The sequence below is a fragment of the Filicampus tigris genome, chromosome 9, assembly GCF_054856515.1.
Source record: "Filicampus tigris isolate MCC_2025a chromosome 9, RoL_Ftig_1.0, whole genome shotgun sequence".
Lineage (NCBI taxonomy): Eukaryota > Metazoa > Chordata > Actinopteri > Syngnathiformes > Syngnathidae > Filicampus > Filicampus tigris.
The window spans coordinates 17,514,045-17,535,277 of NC_141225.1; the positions used below are offsets into that span (position 1 = coordinate 17,514,045).

The 21,233-nt window shown below is 39.5% G+C and overlaps 4 protein-coding genes and 1 non-coding gene across 14 annotated transcripts; 2 read left to right on the forward strand and 3 right to left on the reverse strand.

The window, feature by feature from the left end:
• The first annotated feature begins 2,057 nt into the window (after positions 1-2,057).
• Positions 2,058-8,887, forward strand: nek4 (NIMA-related kinase 4). Of its 2 annotated transcripts, none has more exons than XM_086039744.1 (16): positions 2,058-2,386; positions 3,146-3,412; positions 3,490-3,687; positions 3,754-3,861; positions 4,001-4,155; positions 4,312-4,456; positions 5,165-5,746; positions 5,811-5,861; positions 6,172-6,312; positions 6,385-6,522; positions 7,256-7,322; positions 7,454-7,554; positions 7,648-7,721; positions 7,823-8,040; positions 8,111-8,247; positions 8,409-8,887. In XM_086039744.1, the coding sequence occupies exons 1-16, from the start codon at positions 2,300-2,302 to the stop codon at positions 8,505-8,507; spliced, it is 2,568 nt and encodes an 855-aa protein (XP_085895870.1). In that variant the 5' UTR covers positions 2,058-2,299; the 3' UTR covers positions 8,508-8,887. The 2 variants fall into 2 exon arrangements, with proteins under 2 accessions (XP_085895870.1, XP_085895871.1); XM_086039745.1 differs by having other exon boundaries at positions 7,532-7,554.
• Positions 8,888-9,314: 427 nt separating this feature from the next.
• Positions 9,315-10,344, reverse strand: spcs1 (signal peptidase complex subunit 1). Its single transcript, XM_086039759.1, has 4 exons — positions 10,185-10,344; positions 9,804-9,863; positions 9,636-9,722; positions 9,315-9,555 (listed from the first exon to the last, which is right to left on the reverse strand). Exons 1-4 carry the CDS (start codon positions 10,218-10,220, stop codon positions 9,430-9,432), a joined length of 309 nt encoding a protein of 102 aa, XP_085895885.1. The 5' UTR covers positions 10,221-10,344; the 3' UTR covers positions 9,315-9,429.
• A 705-nt stretch (positions 10,345-11,049) lies between these two features.
• Positions 11,050-11,121, reverse strand: trnag-ucc (transfer RNA glycine (anticodon UCC)). The gene has a single exon. It is a non-coding gene; the product is annotated as a tRNA-Gly (tRNA).
• A 514-nt stretch (positions 11,122-11,635) lies between these two features.
• Positions 11,636-16,003, forward strand: glt8d1 (glycosyltransferase 8 domain containing 1). Its single transcript, XM_086039747.1, has 9 exons — positions 11,636-11,908; positions 12,024-12,122; positions 12,692-12,902; positions 13,069-13,186; positions 13,277-13,361; positions 13,434-13,546; positions 13,949-14,115; positions 14,200-14,312; positions 14,883-16,003. The coding sequence occupies exons 1-9, from the start codon at positions 11,899-11,901 to the stop codon at positions 15,065-15,067; spliced, it is 1,101 nt and encodes a 366-aa protein (XP_085895873.1). The 5' UTR covers positions 11,636-11,898; the 3' UTR covers positions 15,068-16,003.
• A 1,269-nt stretch (positions 16,004-17,272) lies between these two features.
• On the reverse strand, positions 17,273-20,510 carry LOC147142344 (uncharacterized). Of its 9 annotated transcripts, XM_086039749.1 has the most exons (12): positions 20,281-20,489; positions 20,054-20,194; positions 19,325-19,382; positions 19,168-19,239; positions 18,909-18,963; positions 18,729-18,809; positions 18,471-18,525; positions 18,290-18,370; positions 18,030-18,087; positions 17,865-17,947; positions 17,607-17,661; positions 17,273-17,521 (listed from the first exon to the last, which is right to left on the reverse strand). In XM_086039749.1, exons 7-12 carry the CDS (start codon positions 18,495-18,497, stop codon positions 17,424-17,426), a joined length of 402 nt encoding a protein of 133 aa, XP_085895875.1. In that variant the 5' UTR covers positions 18,498-18,525; positions 18,729-18,809; positions 18,909-18,963; positions 19,168-19,239; positions 19,325-19,382; positions 20,054-20,194; positions 20,281-20,489; the 3' UTR covers positions 17,273-17,423. The 9 variants fall into 9 exon arrangements, with proteins under 9 accessions (XP_085895875.1, XP_085895880.1, XP_085895878.1 ...); XM_086039754.1 differs by lacking the exon at positions 20,054-20,194 and having other exon boundaries at positions 20,427-20,510; XM_086039752.1 differs by lacking the exon at positions 18,909-18,963 and having other exon boundaries at positions 18,729-18,758; positions 19,186-19,239.
• Positions 20,511-21,233: the final 723 nt, after the last annotated feature.

A 21,233-nucleotide genomic window follows, 5' to 3' on the forward strand; every position in this document is an offset into this window, starting at 1 on the left:
AAGAAGTCTCCATTGCATATTTGTCTTATCTAGCTATCCATCCATCCATCCATCCATCCATCCATCCATCCATCCATCTATCTATCTATCTATCTATCTATCTATCTATCTATCTATCATTATTATTATTAGTAGTAGTAGTAGTAGTAGTAGTACCTGTAGTATTTTATAACACAGGTCAAAAAGAGACAATTTTGATCAGAGATGGCTTTATGTGTTCCTAATATTTTATGCTGATTTATTTTTTCTCTCACACATCATGTTTTTAAACATATATATATATATATATTTTATTTATTTATTTATTTATTTATTATTTTTTAATGTCTTTAAGTTTGACCTATAGAAGCTTGCACAATATGCATTTTATCTTGCGTTGTAATTATTACCTATGACGTTTCAGAAAAAAATCACCTCTTCCTACAACTAACCCCTAATTCATGATTATTATTATCATTATTATTAATAATAATGATAATAATAAAAATAATAATAATAATAAAACCTGATGTGCTAGAGGGAAAAAAGGCAGATTCAGAATCAGTGTGAAAAAATAATACAAAAAAAATGACTTGCATCCCTGGTTAAAAAAATAATAATAATTGTTGACCAGTGTTATTAATGTCCTCATGCTGTACTTCGCAGTGGTTTAGAAATTAGAGCTCAGGATCCCAGACTCTCTCTTGGCTGCACTGCTTTCAGCAGTGAATGTGCATGTTAGATTTTTTTTTTCTCCATTCATTTTTTGTCCAATCAGATTTCAGCCTCTGTCTGATGCTACGTGTCAATCTAATACCCAGGAATCTTCAGAATTAGTCATTCATGCCCCAACTGGGCCTCGCTAATGTCAGCATTATTCTGTCCTCTGGTTGGTTGGTCAGAACAAAACTTGTTACATCCAACTATGTACAATCTGCAAGTTAATAAATGTATTAATGAGCATCTCTGGTGTTTCATGTTTTTGTCATGATATTAGATATTGATTCCAAACTGCTCCAGCAAGTGCTGTACATGGCACCGTTTTGTGCTGTTATATTGCATATTTCTTTATGATGTGGATTCTGGTGGTATTAGAATGTGGATTAAATTGAATTAATACGAAGTGCACAGCACACCAAAGGTACCTAATGAAGTGATAGCTCACCTTCCTTGTATTTGCCATTTAGCTGCTGCTTGGTTAATGTGTAGCTAACGTTACATACTGTATGCCACTTTGTTGTCATGGATCAAGTGTCTGCATTAAGCAGGGAAGGGCAAACGTTTGTGCTTAAGATAACGGCTACATTTGATTTGTAAAAGGTAATGATGGTCCAGTTCAGTTATTGATGAAGGAAAAGAAAGGATGCAAAATATCTAAAAGTAATACACATTTTTACCCATTGTATTATTTATACTACCAATACAAGATAAATAAATACAAAATGAATACATTTTAATAAACTAATTTCAGTGGGGGTGAACAGATGAATAATAGTATAGGAATCTTGATCATGTTACTGCTGAAATGGACAGGGTTAACATGAGTCTAGGTAGAAAATATTCTCTATTCTAAATCACATTATATCCTTATATTTTTTCAGTGTCATTGTACTTTGCAGTCCATTGGAAATTAAAACAAAAGTTTTTTTGTTTTTTGTTTTTGAAACAGAGAACACTTAATAAAACAACCACATCCGAACACTGCCTATCCAACAAGAGACATGTATAACAATGAATAGTTGAATTAGCTAATCTCTGAGCATTCTTTTTTCCTCATTATTTGTTTTTGTACAAAAGCTTTGTCGATTATATCCTGTCTATATGTCGTCTATATGCTATATGTTTGTGTATTTGTACTTTATGTGTGTTATGTCATCTTGCTGCCATTGATCAAGTATCCAGTCACCTTTTTGATTTCGGTATTCGGTAGAACACTCAACCTCGGTGTTTACAGTACAGTGTTGGGCTGCGTAAATTACGCTTGCAAAGCCTGCCACCTACTGCCTCTAAAAACAATAACTTTCTAGCAGTGCATTTCTCGGACGATAGGTGGCAGTAGCTGCCATTGGAGTGCTTTATGGACCTTCACTCGGTCGCAAACTCTGCTGCTTGTTGCCTAGTGACTCCACTGATGGTTTCCTGCTTTTCAAAATCCCGTCTCCCCATTACGCTAGTGTCACAACTTTTGTAGAACACATTTCATATGATTTTCGTCGGCTTTCCAGCTTGCTTATGGGTCGCAAAAACACGTATCCACGCGGAGCGAATGTTGAGTAACTTCTGTGTTGTACGGCCCGGTTATGAAGAGCCTTGAAGAAAGATGGATAATTATATTTTTATCAGGGTGGTTGGGAAAGGGAGCTACGGGGAGGTGAACCTGGTGAAGCACAGAACAGACCGAAAACAGGTGAGTTGAGTACCGTATCTTAGCTAAAAAAAAAAATCTTTGGGTGCAGCTAGCGTAGTGTAGCAGCTAGCCTTGAAGTGCTAAGTTTGTTTACGTCCAAATTGATAAGGTTAGTGAACTGTGCCTATTCATAGTACGAATTAAACTACAAGGCACGCGTTGTGAGCACCTAAAGAAATGTGATGTTAAAGTAATGTAGCAGTTGTAGAAGTAAAAGTAGTACTGGTAGTAGTACCCTTCAATTGTTTGGAAATGTCATTTTGGCAGAATGCCTGTTTCAAACAGCCCGGAACATTGTCTCAAACATCAACCAGTATTAAGTCATTCGCCTTCATGAACATGTTCATGATTTTATAACTAGAGATTTGTTTCAAACCTTTAAATTGTTATACAGCCTTGAGGTTAGAACCATTGGTGAAGTGTGTCAATTCCTTTTGACAATCACTAACAAATAATTGTTATGAGATAAAGTGGGACGGTCAGTGAAATAGGTTGTTGGTAGGCACGTCTGTCGTATTTTGAATTTTGGTTCCGGTTATGGAAAGGCTTCTGTGTGGAGTTTGCATGTTCAGCTTGTGATGGTTTCCCTTGCACATTCCCAAAATATTCATGAGGACTAAAAGGGAGTATGAGTATTTGTCTATTCTGTATGTGTTCTGCGATTGGCTGGTGAACAGTCCGCGGTGTGTCCCAGCTGGATGCATACTAAGGTTCATAAAGATAAAATATTGTACTTTCCCCCCATTTCCTACCCTGCAGTATGTCATAAAGAAGCTGAATTTAACCACCTCCTCAAAACGGGAACGTCGGGCTGCAGAGCAGGAGGCACAGCTTCTGTCCCAGCTGCGACATCCCAACATCGTAACATACAGGGAATCCTGGGAAGGAACGGACCTCCAACTTTATATAGTGATGGGCTTCTGTGAAGGCGGCGACCTCTACCACAGACTCAAACAGCAAAAGGGAGAGCTGCTACCAGAGAGGCAGGTGGTGGAGTGGTTTGTCCAGATTGCCATGGCACTCCAGGTATGTTGCATGTACATGTGAAGGCAAATCATGAACACAAGCAGGCCTGGAGTCACCTCTTTTGTATTCATTTTCAGTACCTTCATGAAAGGAATATTCTTCATCGAGATCTTAAAACACAGAATATCTTTTTGACAAAGACCAACATAATCAAAGTTGGGGACCTCGGCATCGCCCGAGTATTGGAGAACCAGAATGATATGGCCAGCACACTTATCGGCACCCCTTACTACATGAGTCCAGAGCTCTTCTCTAATAAACCGTACAATCACAAGGTATTACCTTTATCTCATCTTACTGTTTTCTACTACAAGGCTTGACAATTGTGTTTACTTTTCCAGTCAGATGTGTGGGCACTGGGTTGCTGTGTGTATGAAATGTCTACACTAAAACACGCCTTCAATGCCAAGGATATGAACTCGCTCGTATATCGCATTGTGGAAGGAAGGGTATGTTCTACTTTTATGTCTTACGTGTGGATAAGGAGATGCCAGGCTCCGACTTTTAAGCGTCAACTGTAGCACGAGACTTTTATTACCTATAAATCAGCAGTGATGTATACCCTTTTAATTAGTTTTCTTCTCTCAGCTACCACAAATGCCAAGTAAGTACGACCCCCAGCTAGGAGAGCTGATCAAGAGCATGTTGTGTAAAAGGCCAGACGACAGGCCAGATGTCAAACTTATCCTACGGCAACCGTACATCAAGCGACAAATTGCCATGTTCCTGGAGGCCACCAAGGAGTAAGTTAGAAAGACAACCTGGGTTGTAATTAAACCCCTTTGTTTGTTCATAGTTTTGCTTTGTCACTACTCAAACGTTGTATTTAAAGAAAAGTTTATAATAACCTCTTCCCGTTGTGTTGCTTCTTCATCCGTTTGTGTGTTTTTGTTGCTCAGAAAAACTGCAAAGTCAAGAAAGAAAGTTGCTGGTGGCAGCAGTGACATCAGAAGCAGCGATGTAGACAATGTGGCGCAGCCTCGGCCAAAACCTGAGCGACTACCTCAGAGTCCTCAGCCGGAACCAATTCCAAGGTTGAAACAGGTCAGCGAATGTATAATTATAGTGTTATGCTAGATACACCTCATAACCAATTAACCTGATTTGGAATATTTATCTTTCATCATACCAATGCATCATTTGCTGGAACAGTTTGGAGAAGAACATCACTTTCCTTTCCAGCATATGAGGTCATAAAGGCATATTTGTATGAGTTGGATGTGTGTCATGACCTCAAACATCTTTAAACTAGAACAAACAAATCAATATCATCATAAGGTGCCTTAAAGACTTCCTCAATTCATGCCAAAAAGTTAATATTTTCAATTGAGCTTCATAATCACTGTAGTAAGTAGATTGCTGTTTTAAATGCATATTGGTCAAACTGACACATTTTTGGGATTTAATAAAGCAGCTGCAAGCAGACATTGTGCAATACAATACAATACAATACAACTTTATTTATATGGCGCATTTCACAACAGCTGAAACTGTAACAAAGCACTTTACATATAACTAGCAATAATACAACAACAAAGACAGTGAAAGCAGTAAATGAAAACACAAAGACGCACATTCCTATTATAACTACTACCAAAACCAGTCTGTATCACTTCAGCAATAAGATGCAACAAATCTGCCAGAGTATGTTGAGTTTTAAGAACATTTTATAAATATTTATCACGCTGACAGAAAAGTCTTTGCGTAGATATTTTGAGGGGTAATTATGTTTTATGTATATTCATTCCACAGAAAGACATATCACAACTACCCCCAAATCACAATGGTCCCACAGACTGCGACCCACTTCAGACAACTCCACCGCCAAGGTCGTCCTCACCTGATGCTCTCAAAAGCAGCATCACATCCATGGCAACAATCAGCAAAATCCAAGTTGACGTGTATCCACAGGAGAATGCCGATGCGATAAAGAAGCCTTTAGAGACACCTCAATTAGCTTTGGCACGCCACCAGGAGGAGAAAAAGGCGCCTTCTCCCCCTCCTACGCATGTAAAGCCTCCACTAAAGCCTGTGTCAGCAGCTGGCAAAAGGCGAGCAGATGAGAGAAAAGTATCGAATGGGTTTCGTCCGTTTCGGGACACCTTTTCTGTCTTTGAGAAAAAGGTGGCAGCTAATGATGAAAAGGATGACACAATGGAGCTCCTTAAAGAAGCTAACATGCCGGAACCAAAACTAGAAGTGGAGCAAGAAACAGATTTTGAGAAGAGATCTGCACACAGAATCACCTTGGAAAACGCGGAGGCGCATATGGAGTGTAAAATTTATTCAGTGGAACCTATCAATGGAGCTCTAACACAACATGCAGGCGTACACGTGAGTTCAGTTATCAAAACAGATGTTTGTAGGACAATCCTCATGTGTTTTGTTACCTTTTTAGGATGATTTGGATTCTACAGAAAAGCTGCTAAAAGCAATCCCTCCAACAGTTGTAAGACAATCGTCCTCATTCTTTCAGCTCTAAAACCCGGTAAAGGTCCCATGCCATCAAGCATGCTTTGTCCTACAGCAGGGACCCACAGACTCAGTGTGTGTGAGAGTGCACATGCATGTGATTGGTAACAAAAATCTGTTGAGTTAGATTTTTATGCTGATTAAAATTAAAATTGGCATGCTGATTCCAAATATCAACTAAAATAGCAGGAAAAAGGGCATCCTTGGCATTTCCTACAATTGTGGCTTGGGGCCTTTAATTAAAAGATGTTCATGCCGGAAAGTGTTAATTAATTTTCTCTGTTAAGGAACCTCCTGAACAAGAGTTTCCATTACAAAACAACACCGAGAATGTAACCAGTGCTCGGGTTCTCACAGCCCAAGAACCTGCTGTCTCACTTGGGTACAGTGGGAGGGACACAAGACAGACAGATGGGGATCAGCAGGAGGTAAAATGGATTCCTGTTTTGGAAGTTAGATTAAAAATACTACTACAATGATATGCATCTTTTATCATTTAGACTAAAGCTCACAGACCTCTGCCTCCTCGCCCTGTCGAACCATCGTTAGAACCAAGGAAGAGAAGCGCAGAGAGCAAGAAATCAAATGAGAATGAAACATCTAAATCGTGTGGAGATGGATTATTTAATCTGCCAAAGGTACAATGCTTAACTCATTTATTTAAACAGTCCTGACACTGAAAACCTTTACACAAATAGCCACAGCTATAGCAATAATTCCAGCTTTGCCAAGTGAATAATGCTTGGCTGTATTTGATTGACACAGTCAGAGATGCGTTCATTCAACAGTATGTTTATGGCAGTGATTGCAGTTTGCAGAGGTGTAGAACTGCACTGCATCATATTGAGAGCTACTTCTAAGATGTTGCCCACTTTATTGAACTAAACTGCCTGTCAATGTGTAGCGCAGTTCTACACGACTGCAAAATACAAACACAATACACCACACATTGCTAATTTAGTTAGCAATCAGATTATTGATTTGATGTAATGACTAATGACTATGTGGGTGACAGCCGCCTCGCAGTTCTGAGGGTGGGGGTTTGAATCCGGGCTCTGTCCTTCCTGTGTGGAGTTTACATGTTCTCCCTGTCCTTTCACATGTTTTCTCCAGGTACTTTGGCTTGCTCCCACATTTCAAAAATGTTGGTTCACTGAAAACCATGAATGGTCTTTAGATGTAAAATGTGAGTGTGAATGGCCTTTTTTTTTTTTTTTTTATTCGCACCCTGCACCAGTCCAGGGTGTCAACCAAAGTTAGCTGGGATAGGCTCCAGCTCACCCGCAAGCCTCGTGAGAACAAGTGATATAGAAGACGGATGAATAATTAGGCAGATCAAGTTCGATAATAAATTTAAATTTTAATTTTCAGGCACGTCCTCTATCTGCCAGAGAGAGAAGACGACTGAGGCACTCGCAAGACACCACCTGCCAATCAGGTACAGTCCTAATCTTGTTTTAGTCCTCCTTCTACAGAACAATAAAATGACAATCAGTGCAATTACATTTCGGGATATTTTCATTGGACAAAACATGACATACTGGATTAATCATTATAATAATCCTCCAGGTGCTGTAAGAGAATCTTATGATATCACTGCTTCCAAGGTCCAACACTACAACACTCCAGTTTCCAACTCTGTTTCAGACTTTATTTCTCAGACCAAGAAGGTATGACACATACTTAACGTTTCTTGGTGCTTTGAGGGCATTTTTAAAACCAAAAAATGACAAGTGTCAAAACCTTGGTGTGATTCATTGAAGCGGGAAAAGGACGAAGACGAATGCAGCTCTTCCACAAGCTCCACAGAGCATGCAGACGGAGATGGCAGGGAAAGGTGAGGCAGTACAGCAGAGTAAGACCACAAAATAAACCCCAGTGCCTTTTTTTGGTGCAATGTTCACATTTAAAGATCAGCACTGTGTATGTTCTTTGCAGGAGAGGCGAATCCAAAGACATGCAAGATTTAGTTCACATGATGACCCAAACTTTGAGGATGGTTGGTGGAAATGGCGTGAACGAGGTGGACAAACATGGCTTTGATTCTACGTTGTTGCCAGAATTCAAACTTAACCGAAAGTACCGGGACACCCTGGTGCTCCACGGCAAGGCTCGACAGGAAGCGGAGAACTTGTCACTGGGTGAAATCCCATTAGGTCAGATATTAGAGTCAAACTGTGCCTTTGTCACTTTTGATGTTTTTAACAATATGTTCCATTCACAAAGGCTCCAAGTCAGGTCCAGCCAAGATCAGGAGGGCCATCGAGCTCCTGAGAACTGATGTAGTGAAGGGCCTGGGGGTCAAGCTCTTGGACAAAGTCCTGGAAATCATGGAGGATGAGGACGACGATGATAAACGCGAAGTATGTTTTTAGAAACGCTCCAAATAATGTACATCAGGCAGACTTTGGCTACATTACTGTTTTTCCAGTGTGTAAAGTTTTGAACTACTCGAAGACTACCGCGAAAAGTGTCAAGAGGACAAGAACATAAATGGTTCTCATTCATTTTTCTCTCATTGCAGCTGTGCCTTCGTCAGCAGATGGGTGATGACAAGTATCACGCTTATGCTGTGATGGTGAGACAACTGAAATTCTTTGAGGAGGTCGCCTTCGAGGTTTAGAAAAAGAATACAAAAAAAGAACACTTGACCATAGAGCTTTAGCCAATGAGGCAAGTGCCACGTCCGTCTACCTAGATTCTCATTTGTGCTTGTTGCGCCTATTTTTGCATTGACACCATGCAAAACATTGAAATGTAAATAACTGTATAACATTATTTATATCCTTATAGTTTAGTATTTTTCACAATGTCTATGCAAACATAAATTACGTTGAAATGACATTACGTAACTTGCTGTAATTGAGTACTTAGTGTGTTAATTTATGTGAGCCAGAGTATCGTTAATAGAATACTTATTTTCATTTGTCTTATCCACAGTGTAGACAAATTGTATCATAGATATAAACAATAAAATTATTTCTGATAAATCCTTCCCTAAAATATTCTGACCTTTTTCGTGTTTCTTGTGGCATTGTAATAGTCAAGCAGGGAAGTGCTGGGGAGGGGCTTATGGATGCCCGAACACATGACCCTTTTCCCGTGATGTCTAAAGTGACCTTTTGCAGCGCACCTCCCAAAAATATTTGTGGGTCTTGTTTATTGTTTATTTTCAGTGAGTGAAATTGGGCAAATTTACATCAGGCCATTTATGGAATGGCTATTTAAAAATATTTGATTTGCCTGTACCAAATAATCTCATTGTCTAGGGTCAAACAGTGAGTTATTCCTGTTGTAGCCACAGCGTTGATCAACACCACTGAACTTGTTCCATTAGCATGCAGTAATGCCCATGCCATAATGCTGCCTCTAGTACTTTTCATGATGTGGTAAGGATTTCTGAGTGTTCTGTTCAATCGTGACAAATATCGACCACGCACAAATTTTATTCGACACGTATTTCAGACTGTAACACGTGGGCTGTGAGATAAATCAAAAAACATTTCCAATGTAAAAGGATGCATCAATAGCCAGATGATTAGGAGTTATTTATGCTTCTTTTTCTTTTGACTCTCCTGAGGTTTTTGAATGAACTCAGCATTGGTCTCTGGTATGACAGGCTGCCAAGGTAGGGGATGCCTTCTGTACATTGGCCATGGGGGCAGTGTCACCTTAAAAAAAGAAATGAGATATCAGCTTATGCAAATTGTCAACATCAAGAGTGCAAATGGAAAGTAGTCTAAAAACTCACAATGCATGAGACAACAAATCCAGTTAGGACGATGTACACAGTCCATCCAAATTGTTGAATGATTAGACCATACATAAATCCAACCACCTAAAGGGCGAAACAAACCGCATAAAGTGAGAACTGGAATGCTGGGTTGATCTACTTGTGTTCATTGAGATGCATAGTTACCGCAGAGATGACGATTATCCCTTGGAAAATCTGTTCAGCCAGTTTCTGGCCTTTATAATCCTACAACAAATGAATGGAAGCAACATGCTCGTTCAACCCCATAACATCAAAGCAGATGGTGAATCCCTACTGTAACTGCTCAAGCATCGATTGGAAGCATTCCTGTTACTACACAAATAAATCGGAGTTAAACCGACCAACGACGCGTACTTATTATTGCATAAAATCTACATCTGATGAGGATGGTCGTAGTTCTGAAGACGAGCATAACGTTTGGCTAGCATCACAAGTAGCATCGCAAGTTTCGCAAATGCACCCCAGGCTAGCTAGCTCAGACTGGATCTTATTGTGACACAATAGCATAAACCCGATCAAATTTACCATATGCGTGGGGATTGAGTTAAATATTGACAGCATATTTCTTCTTGGATCCGAACACCGTGAGCAATATAATTTCCGGCAAGAAAAGATACGTCACATTAAGAAGGAAGTAGGAACCATTTCATCTTCGTGTGAATTGTGGCGGTTGGCAAACAACGTAATGGTGCATTTCCGCCACCTACCGGTTAGGAGTGTTGACAATTGACTTCATCTCCATTCCACAGCACCCTCTCCTTTTTTACAAAACTTTATTAGAACAAACACAACACCATTACAGATACAGAGGAGAAAGTATCAATCCAGATTTAAGACTTTAAGTGGTTCACAAAGACATTACTATTAGATTTTTTACTACCCGTAGAGAGCATCCTCAAAAGTCTTGTGGGCGTCATATTCAAGAGTCCAGTTCCAGAATATGCCAGGAGTAACCTTTTTTGTCCTTTTTGTATTCCTCTCACTACTACCCTTAAAATATTACAGTAATTCGAATCCCATCACGTGAATTTGGTACAATGTTTTATTTTCATTTATATATCCGACCTGCAGTCTGAATGGCTGTGTTTAAACTGATTGATGAACTGGAATCTGAACATTTTTTAATTGTCTTGTACAGGAAGGATTTGAGGGCTCTGCCATTTATGACACTTATTTTAGAGATTGTTACATGTAGTTATAAATGTTACACGGTGATTTAAGTCACGGTTTAATTTGCAGACGTTATGAGTGTTACTACAAGATTACTACAAAATTTTAGCGCAACGACCTCTTAGGTCCTAGATAGCAGGAATACAATTGTAATTGTATATATATTATAACCGCGGGCGCAGGAAAGAAAAAAAAGACACGCAGGAAAGAAAAAGAGCTTTGCGTTGGCCGGGAATCGAACCCGGGTCAACTGCTTGGAAGGCAGCTATGCTCACCACTATACCACCAACGCTTGATACTTTTTGGGAGCTTAATTCTGTACTACAATTTAAGTACGCATCCCAGGTATTAAACGATAAATATTTGTAGCTGTCAGTGTCACTCGAGTGCAAAAGTACTCAACAAGGCACCTTGTTAAGCACATCCAAATCCGTTCCAAACGCTTTGGGTAACACCTTTATTTGAATTATTTGACAGCGACTGGCAGTAGTTGTGGCCGATGGGGTCTGCATAAACCCAGTTTTATGTTAATAATATTTACATTAAAACATACTAGTAGGTTTAAAAGTCATGAAGGAAAAACTAAATAAAATTCAATTACGCATTACGCTAATGCATTAGCGTACATGGGCTAGCTAAATAATTACCAGCTAGTTTTAACCTTATTACATCTAATTGACATAAAAATAGCTAGAATAAACTATTATTGAAATTGGGGATATTTTACTTGTATACATTTGTTGATTCAGACATATGTACGTACGCATAACGATCTTACTAATTTTCACTTATAATCAGGCACGCTGGGGGCGGCTATTTGTTCGTGAGACTGCAGATGTTAGTGTTGCGTTGGCAGTTTGGTCCTAATGATTGTCATGCACCAGTTTTAACTAGCTCATAAATGTTTTAGGCTAAACGCGGACGGATAAATGTGGTCAAATTTAAGAATGGTTTTATTTTGCCGCGTCGTAGAAGTGCATTAGTCTACCACTAAGTGAACGAGTATAACGTGGCGTGTCTCTGTATTCAACAACATTGTTTGTAATTCGACGGAGTAACGGAAAAGGCGATGAGGAAAGGTTCGTGCAGTCACCTAAAATATATTTGTTTCTGGCAATCGGGCATTTTTTTCCTAACTTGAAATTAATCGTTCGGGCTTTATTCAATATGTGTGATCTTGATTTTGTCTTCCAGTAAACTTGGTCATCCTTGTGCTTCTCGCTGTGGCTTTCGTGATCATAATTCAACGGAATCTCCTGAGCCTCAGTGACTTTTTACACAAAGAAATAACAAGTAGGTGTTTTCCCCTCCACTAGTATTTATTCCATATTCTTTAGTGTTCATCTAGATGTCCTAGTACTCTCTTTGTCCTCATAGTTGAGACAGTTGAGCGCGCTTCTAGAACGAGTGTCTTACCTATAACTCCCCCACCCCACCACTACTACGCAATTAACCTTACTAGTAAACTACTGTGTTGTACTGACATTACTTGGCACAACTAGTAAAAACGCGTCATGTAGATTTGCCGCAAGTGTCATGGTATGGAAATTGGGGTGCAATTCCAAGTATGTGTAATAAGAATAGAAAAATAAGTAATAGAAAATATACTAAAGAACACTAAACTCGCAACATATAGTTGTCCTACTACTGTGCAGAAATGTCATGCAGCAGTGGCAAAACTGTTAGTCGTTCTACTAAGATGAATTGCCTAACTTGACTAACTAACTTGAGAATAAAGAGTGTACAATAGATGGACCTTAAATTGCAGATCAAAAGCAAAAAGGATACCAAATAAATTCTCAAATGTCTTTTCATACTCCACACAAAGATGAAGTGAAAATTCCTGATGTGGTCTCCTCCAGATACTGGGGCCATTCTTCCCTTTGAGGCGGAATTGTCTGCGGACCATCGGGCCGATTTGGAGAGGCAAGGGGACGAGATCCATGTGGTCATGACTGCTGCCGAGGAGAGGCTTGGTGCTGCGGTGGCCGCCATGCACAGCATCTACCAAAACACTAAAGCCAATGTTGTCTTCACAATTGTCACCATGAACGACACAGCCGATCACCTAAAGTAAGACCGTGAAGCACTTTGTTAGTTTAGATAACTCAATGAATAAAATATTGTAGCTAGGTTTTGTCCAATTATTATTGTGCTTGTCTTGAGGCATTAAACCAACTCAGACAGAAAAACACACGCTTAGGTTTGAATTTGAATATGAAACTGTGTTGATTTACAGGACATGGTTGAGTGTACCAAGGCTAAAAAGCATCAAATATAAATTGGTTCTTTTCAAGCCTGAGCTGCTGTTTGGCAAGATAGCAAAAAATACTCAGACGTTGGATGCTGCAAAACCAGTGAGGCAACTTTTTGTACATTTAGAGTACTGAGCATACTGACCTTAGGTTTATTGCATGCAAATTGTGTTCATATGTTCTATTTTTCAGTTGACTTTTGCGAGATATTATTTGCCTTTATACCTTCCTGAGGTGGAGAAAGCCATCTATTTGGATGATGACGTTATTGTGCAAGGTAAAACACTCAATCTAATCCTTTATGGGCTCATTTTCTTTACTGAAAATTGTATTTTCTATTTGGTCTCAGGGGATATTAAAGAGCTTTATGAAACAAGTTTCAAGCCGGGACATGCAGCAGCCTTCTCCGATGACTGTGATTCAGCATCTGCGAAGGGTATTGTTCGTGGGGCCGGAACTCAGGTGTGAATCTCTTCCATTTTTACCGCAAGCCAGCATCAGGATGTGCAGGCAGACCATAACAAAAAGGCTGTTTTTACTCTTCTTTGCCACCAGTTTGGTTCAGTGTGCTACATTTATTTTATTTTTTAGCTTTTTTTATTGGTAGGAGGCCCAGAACAACAGATATTGCTATATAGTGTAGCTAAAGTAACATCAATAATACATTACCCCCCCCCCAAAAAAAAAAAAAAAAATTAAAAATTGGTGCCATATTCTGTAATCTTTCATTCATAAACAAGGAACTATGCTGAAGTGACCAGTTTCATTGAGACAAAAGCAGTGGGCTCAGCCTTTAGCCCAACACTGTCAATGGCAGTGAAGAATGTTAAACAGATCATGATTCATACATTTTTTGTTCAACAGAATAACTACATAGGCTTCCTGGACTTTAAAAAGGAGGCTATTAAACAACTGGGCATGAGAGCCAACACATGCTCATTCAACCCGGGAGTCATCGTTGCTAACCTGACTGAATGGAAGAACATGAACATCACTGGTCAGCTGGAGCACTGGATGGAGCTCAACACACAGTCAGTCATTCACGCAGCACAACTGTGGCCATCTTTTATGTTTCTTCCCGTAAAACGTGTACGCATTGCTTTTCTTTCCCCCAGAGACGATCTGTACAGCAAGACATTAGCAGAGAGTATCACCACCCCCCCACTTCTCATAGTTTTTTATAAGCGTCATTCTGCGCTTGACCCCATGTGGCACGTTAGGCACCTTGGTGAGTTATAGTGAAACGCATAATTACGTAGTCATACCCTGCTTGGACACATTTTGTGTCAGTTGTTTTAGCTGGAAATGACACAAATGTGGCAAGGTACTGGGAAAAAAAAAAGTTACATTTTCCCTGTGATTATGATTGTGCAGATCTCTGATCAACATATATTTTCATGCTGATGGTGAAACTTATGAGGACACTTTATAGCGATAATGACCCATCTAATATAATCGAGAGCAGTGATTCTCAACTGGAGGGCTGCTGACAAGTGAAATTTTAAACTATTTACAATAGAGGACTAACATATTGTAAATTAGGGTCCAACCGATTAAACAACACATTGCAACACAACATTACGTTAACGTTTTTCAGCGATTGCATAGTGAGAAAGACAAAGTCAAATATCCTGGCTGTACGCATTAAGGTACCCAAAAAATGTATTTATTCATTTCCATTTTTTAAATTAATCGGTTATTGGAATTTTATATCAGAATCAGCATCAGCCTCGGAAAAAAAATCCATATCGGTGAGGCCCAACTGTAAATGTATCATAACTTTTTTTTTTTTTTTTAGGCACTACGGGTGCTGGAAACCGCTACTCGCCACAGTTTGTCAAAGCTGCTAAACTCCTTCACTGGAACGGACACTATAAGCCTTGGGGGAGGACGTCCGCCTTCACCGAGGTGTGGGACAGGTGGTTCATTCCGGACCCAGTGGATAAGTTTCATCCTGTGCGGAGACACGCGGTGGATAAATAAAACTGAAAACGTGTGAAATCTGAGCAGAGCAAGTCAACCCAACCGGCAGGAACACACCTCTGAGGACCACCCGAGGGAATACCTTCCACTCACTAATTCTCTGTTGTTACAGTACCATTGAGAATTACTTTGACATCACAGCTGCTTCCGTTGAGATGAACACGTTCCAAAATGTACTCAAACCGTCTGACATTCAGATAGCCGTCTCAAACTTACCATATTGAAAATCTCAGTGGCCAATTGAAAAGTGAAGCCGGCAGCAGCCACATGTTGTCACATTTGATATCCTGATAAAGCTAAGGCCTGTTTCGCTAAATACAAAGCCGATGAATAACGGCTGATAGTTTGTGCCATGACGAATTATTGCCAGTTACAATGTTCACACGGAGCTCTCACTTCAGTTTCACGTTTCATTTTTATAATGGTGAATGCAGCATTTTGGCAAATTTCATAAGTATCACCTGTACTGTACAGTAAGTCACAAATGCGCAGTTACCTCACTTCACCACTTCCTGTGGAAAAGTCAAATGGTATTGGTTACAGTACAGCATCACTCCATGTCAATTAACATCAGTGAGCTTTGCTGGTACAGAATTTTCACAAGTTGTACAATTTTCTCTTCCTACATAATGATTCCAACACTAATTACTGAAATAGCAATTTCATGGCGAGCTGTTACAATGTTTTTTTTTTTCCCCAACGATGCATTATGCAAACCACTAAGCAACCACTTGCTCAAATTTATTTTAATATTCCGTTCCAGGCTGGTATAAATATTGATTCATATTGTCTATTAAATGCATTTTGTGGAATTATTCGTTTTGAAACGTTTTGGTGACAAAGACGCACCAATTCATATTTGGTGTGAGGGTTAGGGTCATGAATGAATGAATATGAAACACAACTGAAAAGCCTCATTAAATTCATTGGCCAGCAGATTGGAAGGAAATGGTTTATTACATCAGTAGCATCTATATACAAAACGTTCATGCAGCGAGATGTCACATCATACGGGACATGATTATCAAATCTGAAAGGTTGACATGCCATATTTTCGGACTAAAAGTCATACCAGTAAAAAAAAAAAAAAAAAAAAAAGCATCATGAAGGGGCGGGGGGACACACCGGAATACAAGTTGCATTTTTGGAGGTAATTGATTTACAAAAACAGACCAAGAACAGTTAGAGCTCGGACTCGCACCCAAAATCTCAGTTCCCTATTTGTGGATACGTTCGGAAATGCCCTGCGAGCGCGCACTGCTTCACCCGGACCATTCGGAAGCTCAAGAGCGTTATTTAAAATGTGCCATTAAGTTATTTAGAGTGACCCCCAAAAAAGGAGTGTCAGAGGCCAGCGCGTCAGGCAGTACAGTTAAACCCGTTCAAGCACAAGTTGCTGATCGGTTTAGAACAGTCTGCAGACAGAAATGAGTGGGAACAGAGCATGCTCTTGCCTCTCCTTGGGGCCTCAGAGTGAATTTCCGAACGCACATAATGTTGACCGCCGAAAACCATTTTCACCTTCAGTGAAGTTTTTTGGTTTGAAATGGCTTACCTTAACTACAATCCCAGGACACATTATGGCCAAAGGTAGAATCCTGGTTGCTTATTGCACATGTTGGTGATGTAAAACCCTGTTGTGGTGTATCTTACGTTTCACATGGGTTGCAAGGAGTTTTCTTCAGCTTCCATTTTGTCTCTTGTGATAGTGGCAAAATACTTTTGCATTACCACCAGTGCACAGAAGGGGGCGGTAAAGCAAAACATGATTAGGGAACGGGGATTCTGGTGCCGGTCTGCGCTCTAGTCGTAGGACCGCCCAAACTGAAAAAAGTGCAATTTATAGTCTGGAAATTATGAGTAAATAAAGTTGCCGATTCTCTGGGTAGAAAGGTTGCCCGACTAATACTAGACATGAACTATTCAGACATTTCTCACTTTTTGAGGATTAATACAGTAGTATAATTTATATATATTTTCAGTTGATTCTAACTCAATGTTTCCATTTTATTTTCTGTATTGATAGCAGAAATGAAAAAGCAGCAACCACTTTGGGCTTTCAGGCACTTCCTTAAGCATTGTATTGAATATCATCTTTTGATGTTATCTTTACCTTGTGTGTGATCATTTCAGTTCAACTTTTAAAAACTGTTCACATTGTGTTGTGACACGTTTTCTTCATAGTTTGTCAATGAACAGTCCACATCTACAAATGGTCTTTATTTTTTTTAATTTATGAATCATTTGGATACCGGAGAAGAGCTTTCAGATTTGCATTGAGTGAGTGGATGTTATGAATGTTTGTAAATTAAGGTCTGCACCTCCAACTGACATCATAGACTCAGTCACAAGTTCATTAAAAATAAGTGTTGAAGTCATAGGCATCATCTGTTTCCAATGTGGAGGAGCTGATTCCGGTGGGCATCGACTTGAGTTGGACATGGTTTGTTTTTTCTGAAAAAACAATACATAAGGTCGTCAGAGGGTGTTTGGTCACATTGTTGCGAATGAAACGTAAGGACCTGTAAACAAAATGTACCTTCTGGTGAAACGTTCTCTGGTTCATCTGCACTTGTCTCAGCTATTTGTTCAGGCTGTGAGGAAAAACAAAAGTTACAGATGGAAAGACAAGCACAGTCCCCTCATTCGAGGTTTGTTCACCAGCAGGATCAGAGTTGGATTAGAAGTTTTCATGAGTGAATTCAGACTTGCATTTCTGTCCTCATTTCCATGCCAAGGTGAGACCTCATACTTCGAACATGAAAAATCAAATGGCACCATCAACAATGTGGAGTACCTCTTTGTCATTCTCCGCCTCCATAACCCCCTCCTCCTCTATAGGATTAGGCACAGACTTGAATTGGACATGGTTTGTTTTTTCTGAAAAGACAATACATGTTCTTCAGAGGATGTTTGTTCACATTATTATGAATGAAACGTAAGGACCTGGAAACAAATGTACCTTCAGGTGAAACGTTCTCTGGTTCATCTGTACATGTCTCATCAGCTATTTGTTCAGGCTGTGAAGCAAAACAAAACAAGTTAATGATGGAAAGACAAGCAGTTCTCTCATTCGAGGTTTGTTCACCAGCAGGATCAGAGTTGGATTAGAAGTCTTCATGAGTGAATTCAGACTTGCATTTCTGTCCTCATTTCAATGCCAAGGTGAGACCTCATAGTTCTAACATGAAATCAAATGGCACCATCAACAATGTGGAGTACCTCTTTGTCATTCTCCGCCTCCATAACCCCCTCCTCTATAGGGTTAGGCACCGACTTGAACTGGACATGGTTTGTTTTTTTCTGAGAAAAAAAACCCAAAACAAAACAATACACAAGGTCATCAGAGAGTGTTTGATCACATTGTTGTGAATGAAACGTAAGCAACTGTAAACAAATGTACCTTCAGGTGAAACGTTCTCTGGTTCATCTGCACTTGTCTCAGCTATTTTTTCAGGCTGTGAGGAAAAACAAAAAAGTTACAGATGGAAAGACAAGCACAGTTCCCTCATTCGAGGTTTGTTCACCAGCAGGATCAGAGTTGGATTAGAAGTCTTCATGATTGAATTCAGACTTGCATTTCTGTCCTCATTTCCATGCCAAGGTGAGACCTCATACTTCTAACATGAAATCAAATGGCACCATCAACAATGTGGTGTACCTCTTTGTCAATCTCCGCCTCCATAACCGCCTCCTCTATAGGGTTAGGCACCGACTTGAACTGTACATGGTTTGTTTTTTTCTGAGAAAACAAAACAAAACAAAACAATACATAAGGTCATCAGAGAGTGTTTGATCACATTGTTGTGAATGAAACGTAAGCAACTGTAAACAAATGTACCTTCAGGTGAAACGTTCTCTGGTTCATCTGCACTTGTCTCAGCTATTTTTTCAGGCTGTGAGGAAAAACAAAAAAAGTTACAGATGGAAAGACAAGCACAGTTCCCTCATTCGAGGTTTGGTCACCAGCAGGATCAGAGTTGGATTAGAAGTTTTCATGAGTGAATTCAGACTTGCATTTCTGTCCTCATTTCCATGCCAAGGTGAGACCTCACAATTTTAACATGAAATCAAATGGCACCAACAACAATGTGGAGTACCTCTTTGTCATTCTCCGCCTCCTCCTCTATAGGGTTAGGCACAGACTTGAATTGGACATGGTTTGTTTTTTTCTGAAAAAACAATACATAAAGGTAGTCAGAGCGTGTTTGGTCACAATGTTATGAATGAAACGTCAGGAACTGGAAACAAATGTACCTTCAGGTGAAACGTTCTCTATTCATCTGCACTGTCTCATCACCTATTTGTTAAGGCTCTGAAGAGAAACAAAACAAGTTAAAGATGGAACGACGAGCACAGTTCTCTCATTCAAGATTTGTTCACCAGCAGGATCAGAGTTGGATTAGAAGTCTTCATGAGTGCCTTGGCATGCACCTCTTTTGCTGCTTGTTTTTGTCTCTCTTTTTCCACTATATAAATATAATTGTATTGTATCGTATTTCAATCTGAGATCACAGTGTGTGTGGCAGAATTACTGACATTGTTCAAGGCTCTCTTGCCTCTTCTATCATCATCTTTGCCATGCCAGAGTAGAGTTGTGGAAGAAAGCTAACAAAAGGCAAGCAGTCTCAGCATTTATTTGACGTCCTTCTTTGTCCCTAGTACTAATACAATTCATCGCACTAGTAGGACTATTAGTGAGGCAAAACTGTACACTGGTTGAAATTTATCACAAATACTATTAGTGAAAAAAAAATCTACCAGATAAAATCTAGCACTTTGCTGTGAGATTGTGCAGTTTTATCTCTCTAGTACAGTGGTTCCAAACCTGGATTCGATATTTTAGCAAACAATCCGAGACAGTTGTGAAAAATATATGAAGGTGGCAACAGTCGTTCTTCTAGTGTGTTTAAATATTTTACTAGTGAGGGAAAAAGAGCACACTAGTAAAATTAGATGATTGATCAAACGCTTTTCAATACAAACCCGCAGTCTCATCTCCTCGGCCGCCCGCAAGACTTCCTCCTTTAATGGAGCACTACTTGGCACTCCTGGATCTTTCTTTGGTCGTTTGTGCAATCCCTTCTTTTTGGCCTCTTTCTTTAACTTTCTGTTGTGTTCTCGGACCTAAAAAGACGAACACAAGATAAATACGCGCACAAAAATCAAGCAAATTGTGCGGATCACTCTAAAACTGCAAAAGATCATCTTACCTTCTTTTGGATTTTATACCGTTTTGCACATGACACTCGCTTACTCGCTTTCTTTAGCTCTCAAAAAATAAGAAAACGGCTTCAAGTTGCCGGCAAACGTAAAGTATTTGTAGATCTATTTAACATGACTAAAAGTAACGACTTACTTGGTCGTGTCATCTTGGTCTAATGGCGTATGTTCCAACGTGCTGTGAAGTCTTACATTGCACGTGGAGGGCAGTCACCAACCGTCATTTCCGCGTTAATCGGTGCTCAATTCAATTTCATACCGCCACCTGTCGATAAGGAGGTAAATAAGTACAGTAATATAAAATATACTAAAGTAGATTAAACTAGCAACATAGTTGTCCTACTACTGTACGCAGTGGCAAAATTGTTAGTAATTCTACCGTGCTGAATTGCCTAACTTGTGAGGATAAAGAGTGTACAAGTAGATGTACCTTAAATTGCATATCAAGGATATCAAATCAATTCTCAAATGCCTTTCCATACTCCACACAAAGATGAAGGGAAAATTGGTGTCAACCTAATCCTTCATGGGCTCATTTTCTTTACTGAAAATTCTATATATTTTTGTTCTCGGGGATATTAAAGAGCTTTATGAAACAGGTTTAAAGCCAGGACATGCAGCAGCCTTCTCCGATGACTGTGATTCAGCATCTGCGAAGGGTATTGTTCGAGGGGCTGGAACTCAGGTGTGAATCTCTTCCATTTTTACCGCAAGCCAGCATCAGGATGTACATTCAGACCATAACAATAAGGCTGTTTTTACTCTTCTTTTCCACCAGTTTGGTTCAGTGTGGTACATTTATTTCATTTTTTAGCTTTTTTATTGGTAGGAGGCCCGGAACAACAAATATTGGTTCAACTTGTTTATTGCTATATAGTGTAGCTAAAGTGAGTTAAGTGACATCAATAAATTACAAAAAAAATTTTTTAAAAATGGTGCCATA

What these genes read in the sequence shown, in the direction of transcription:
- nek4 (XM_086039744.1), top strand. Translation starts at nt 2,300, where the DNA reads ATGGATAATTATATTTTTATCAGGGTGGTTGGGAAAGGGAGCTACGGG. An exon ending in AGATTGCCATGGCACTCCAG is followed by an intron (nt 3,413 to 3,489) that starts GTATGTTGCATG and finishes ATTCATTTTCAG; the next exon opens with TACCTTCATGAAAGGAATAT. An exon ending in GACGGAGATGGCAGGGAAAG is followed by an intron (nt 7,722 to 7,822) that starts GTGAGGCAGTAC and finishes TGTTCTTTGCAG; the next exon opens with GAGAGGCGAATCCAAAGACA.
- spcs1 (XM_086039759.1), bottom strand. Translation starts at nt 10,220, where the DNA reads ATGCTGTCAATATTTAACTCAATCCCCACGCATATG. An exon ending in ACTCAATCCCCACGCATATG is followed by an intron (nt 9,864 to 10,184) that starts GTAAATTTGATC and finishes CATTTGTTGTAG; the next exon opens with GATTATAAAGGCCAGAAACT. An exon ending in GATTTGTTGTCTCATGCATT is followed by an intron (nt 9,556 to 9,635) that starts GTGAGTTTTTAG and finishes TCTTTTTTTAAG; the next exon opens with GTGACACTGCCCCCATGGCC.
- glt8d1 (XM_086039747.1), top strand. An exon ending in TTCGTGGGGCCGGAACTCAG is followed by an intron (nt 13,547 to 13,948) that starts GTGTGAATCTCT and finishes TTTGTTCAACAG; the next exon opens with AATAACTACATAGGCTTCCT. An exon ending in TGGATGGAGCTCAACACACA is followed by an intron (nt 14,116 to 14,199) that starts GTCAGTCATTCA and finishes TCTTTCCCCCAG; the next exon opens with AGACGATCTGTACAGCAAGA.
- LOC147142344 (XM_086039754.1), bottom strand. Translation starts at nt 18,497, where the DNA reads ATGAACCAGAGAACGTTTCACCTGAAG. An exon ending in AGAGAACGTTTCACCTGAAG is followed by an intron (nt 18,371 to 18,470) that starts GTACATTTGTTT and finishes TTTTTTTCTCAG; the next exon opens with AAAAAAACAAACCATGTCCA. An exon ending in AGAGAACGTTTCACCTGAAG is followed by an intron (nt 17,948 to 18,029) that starts GTACATTTGTTT and finishes TTGTCTTTTCAG; the next exon opens with AAAAAACAAACCATGTCCAA.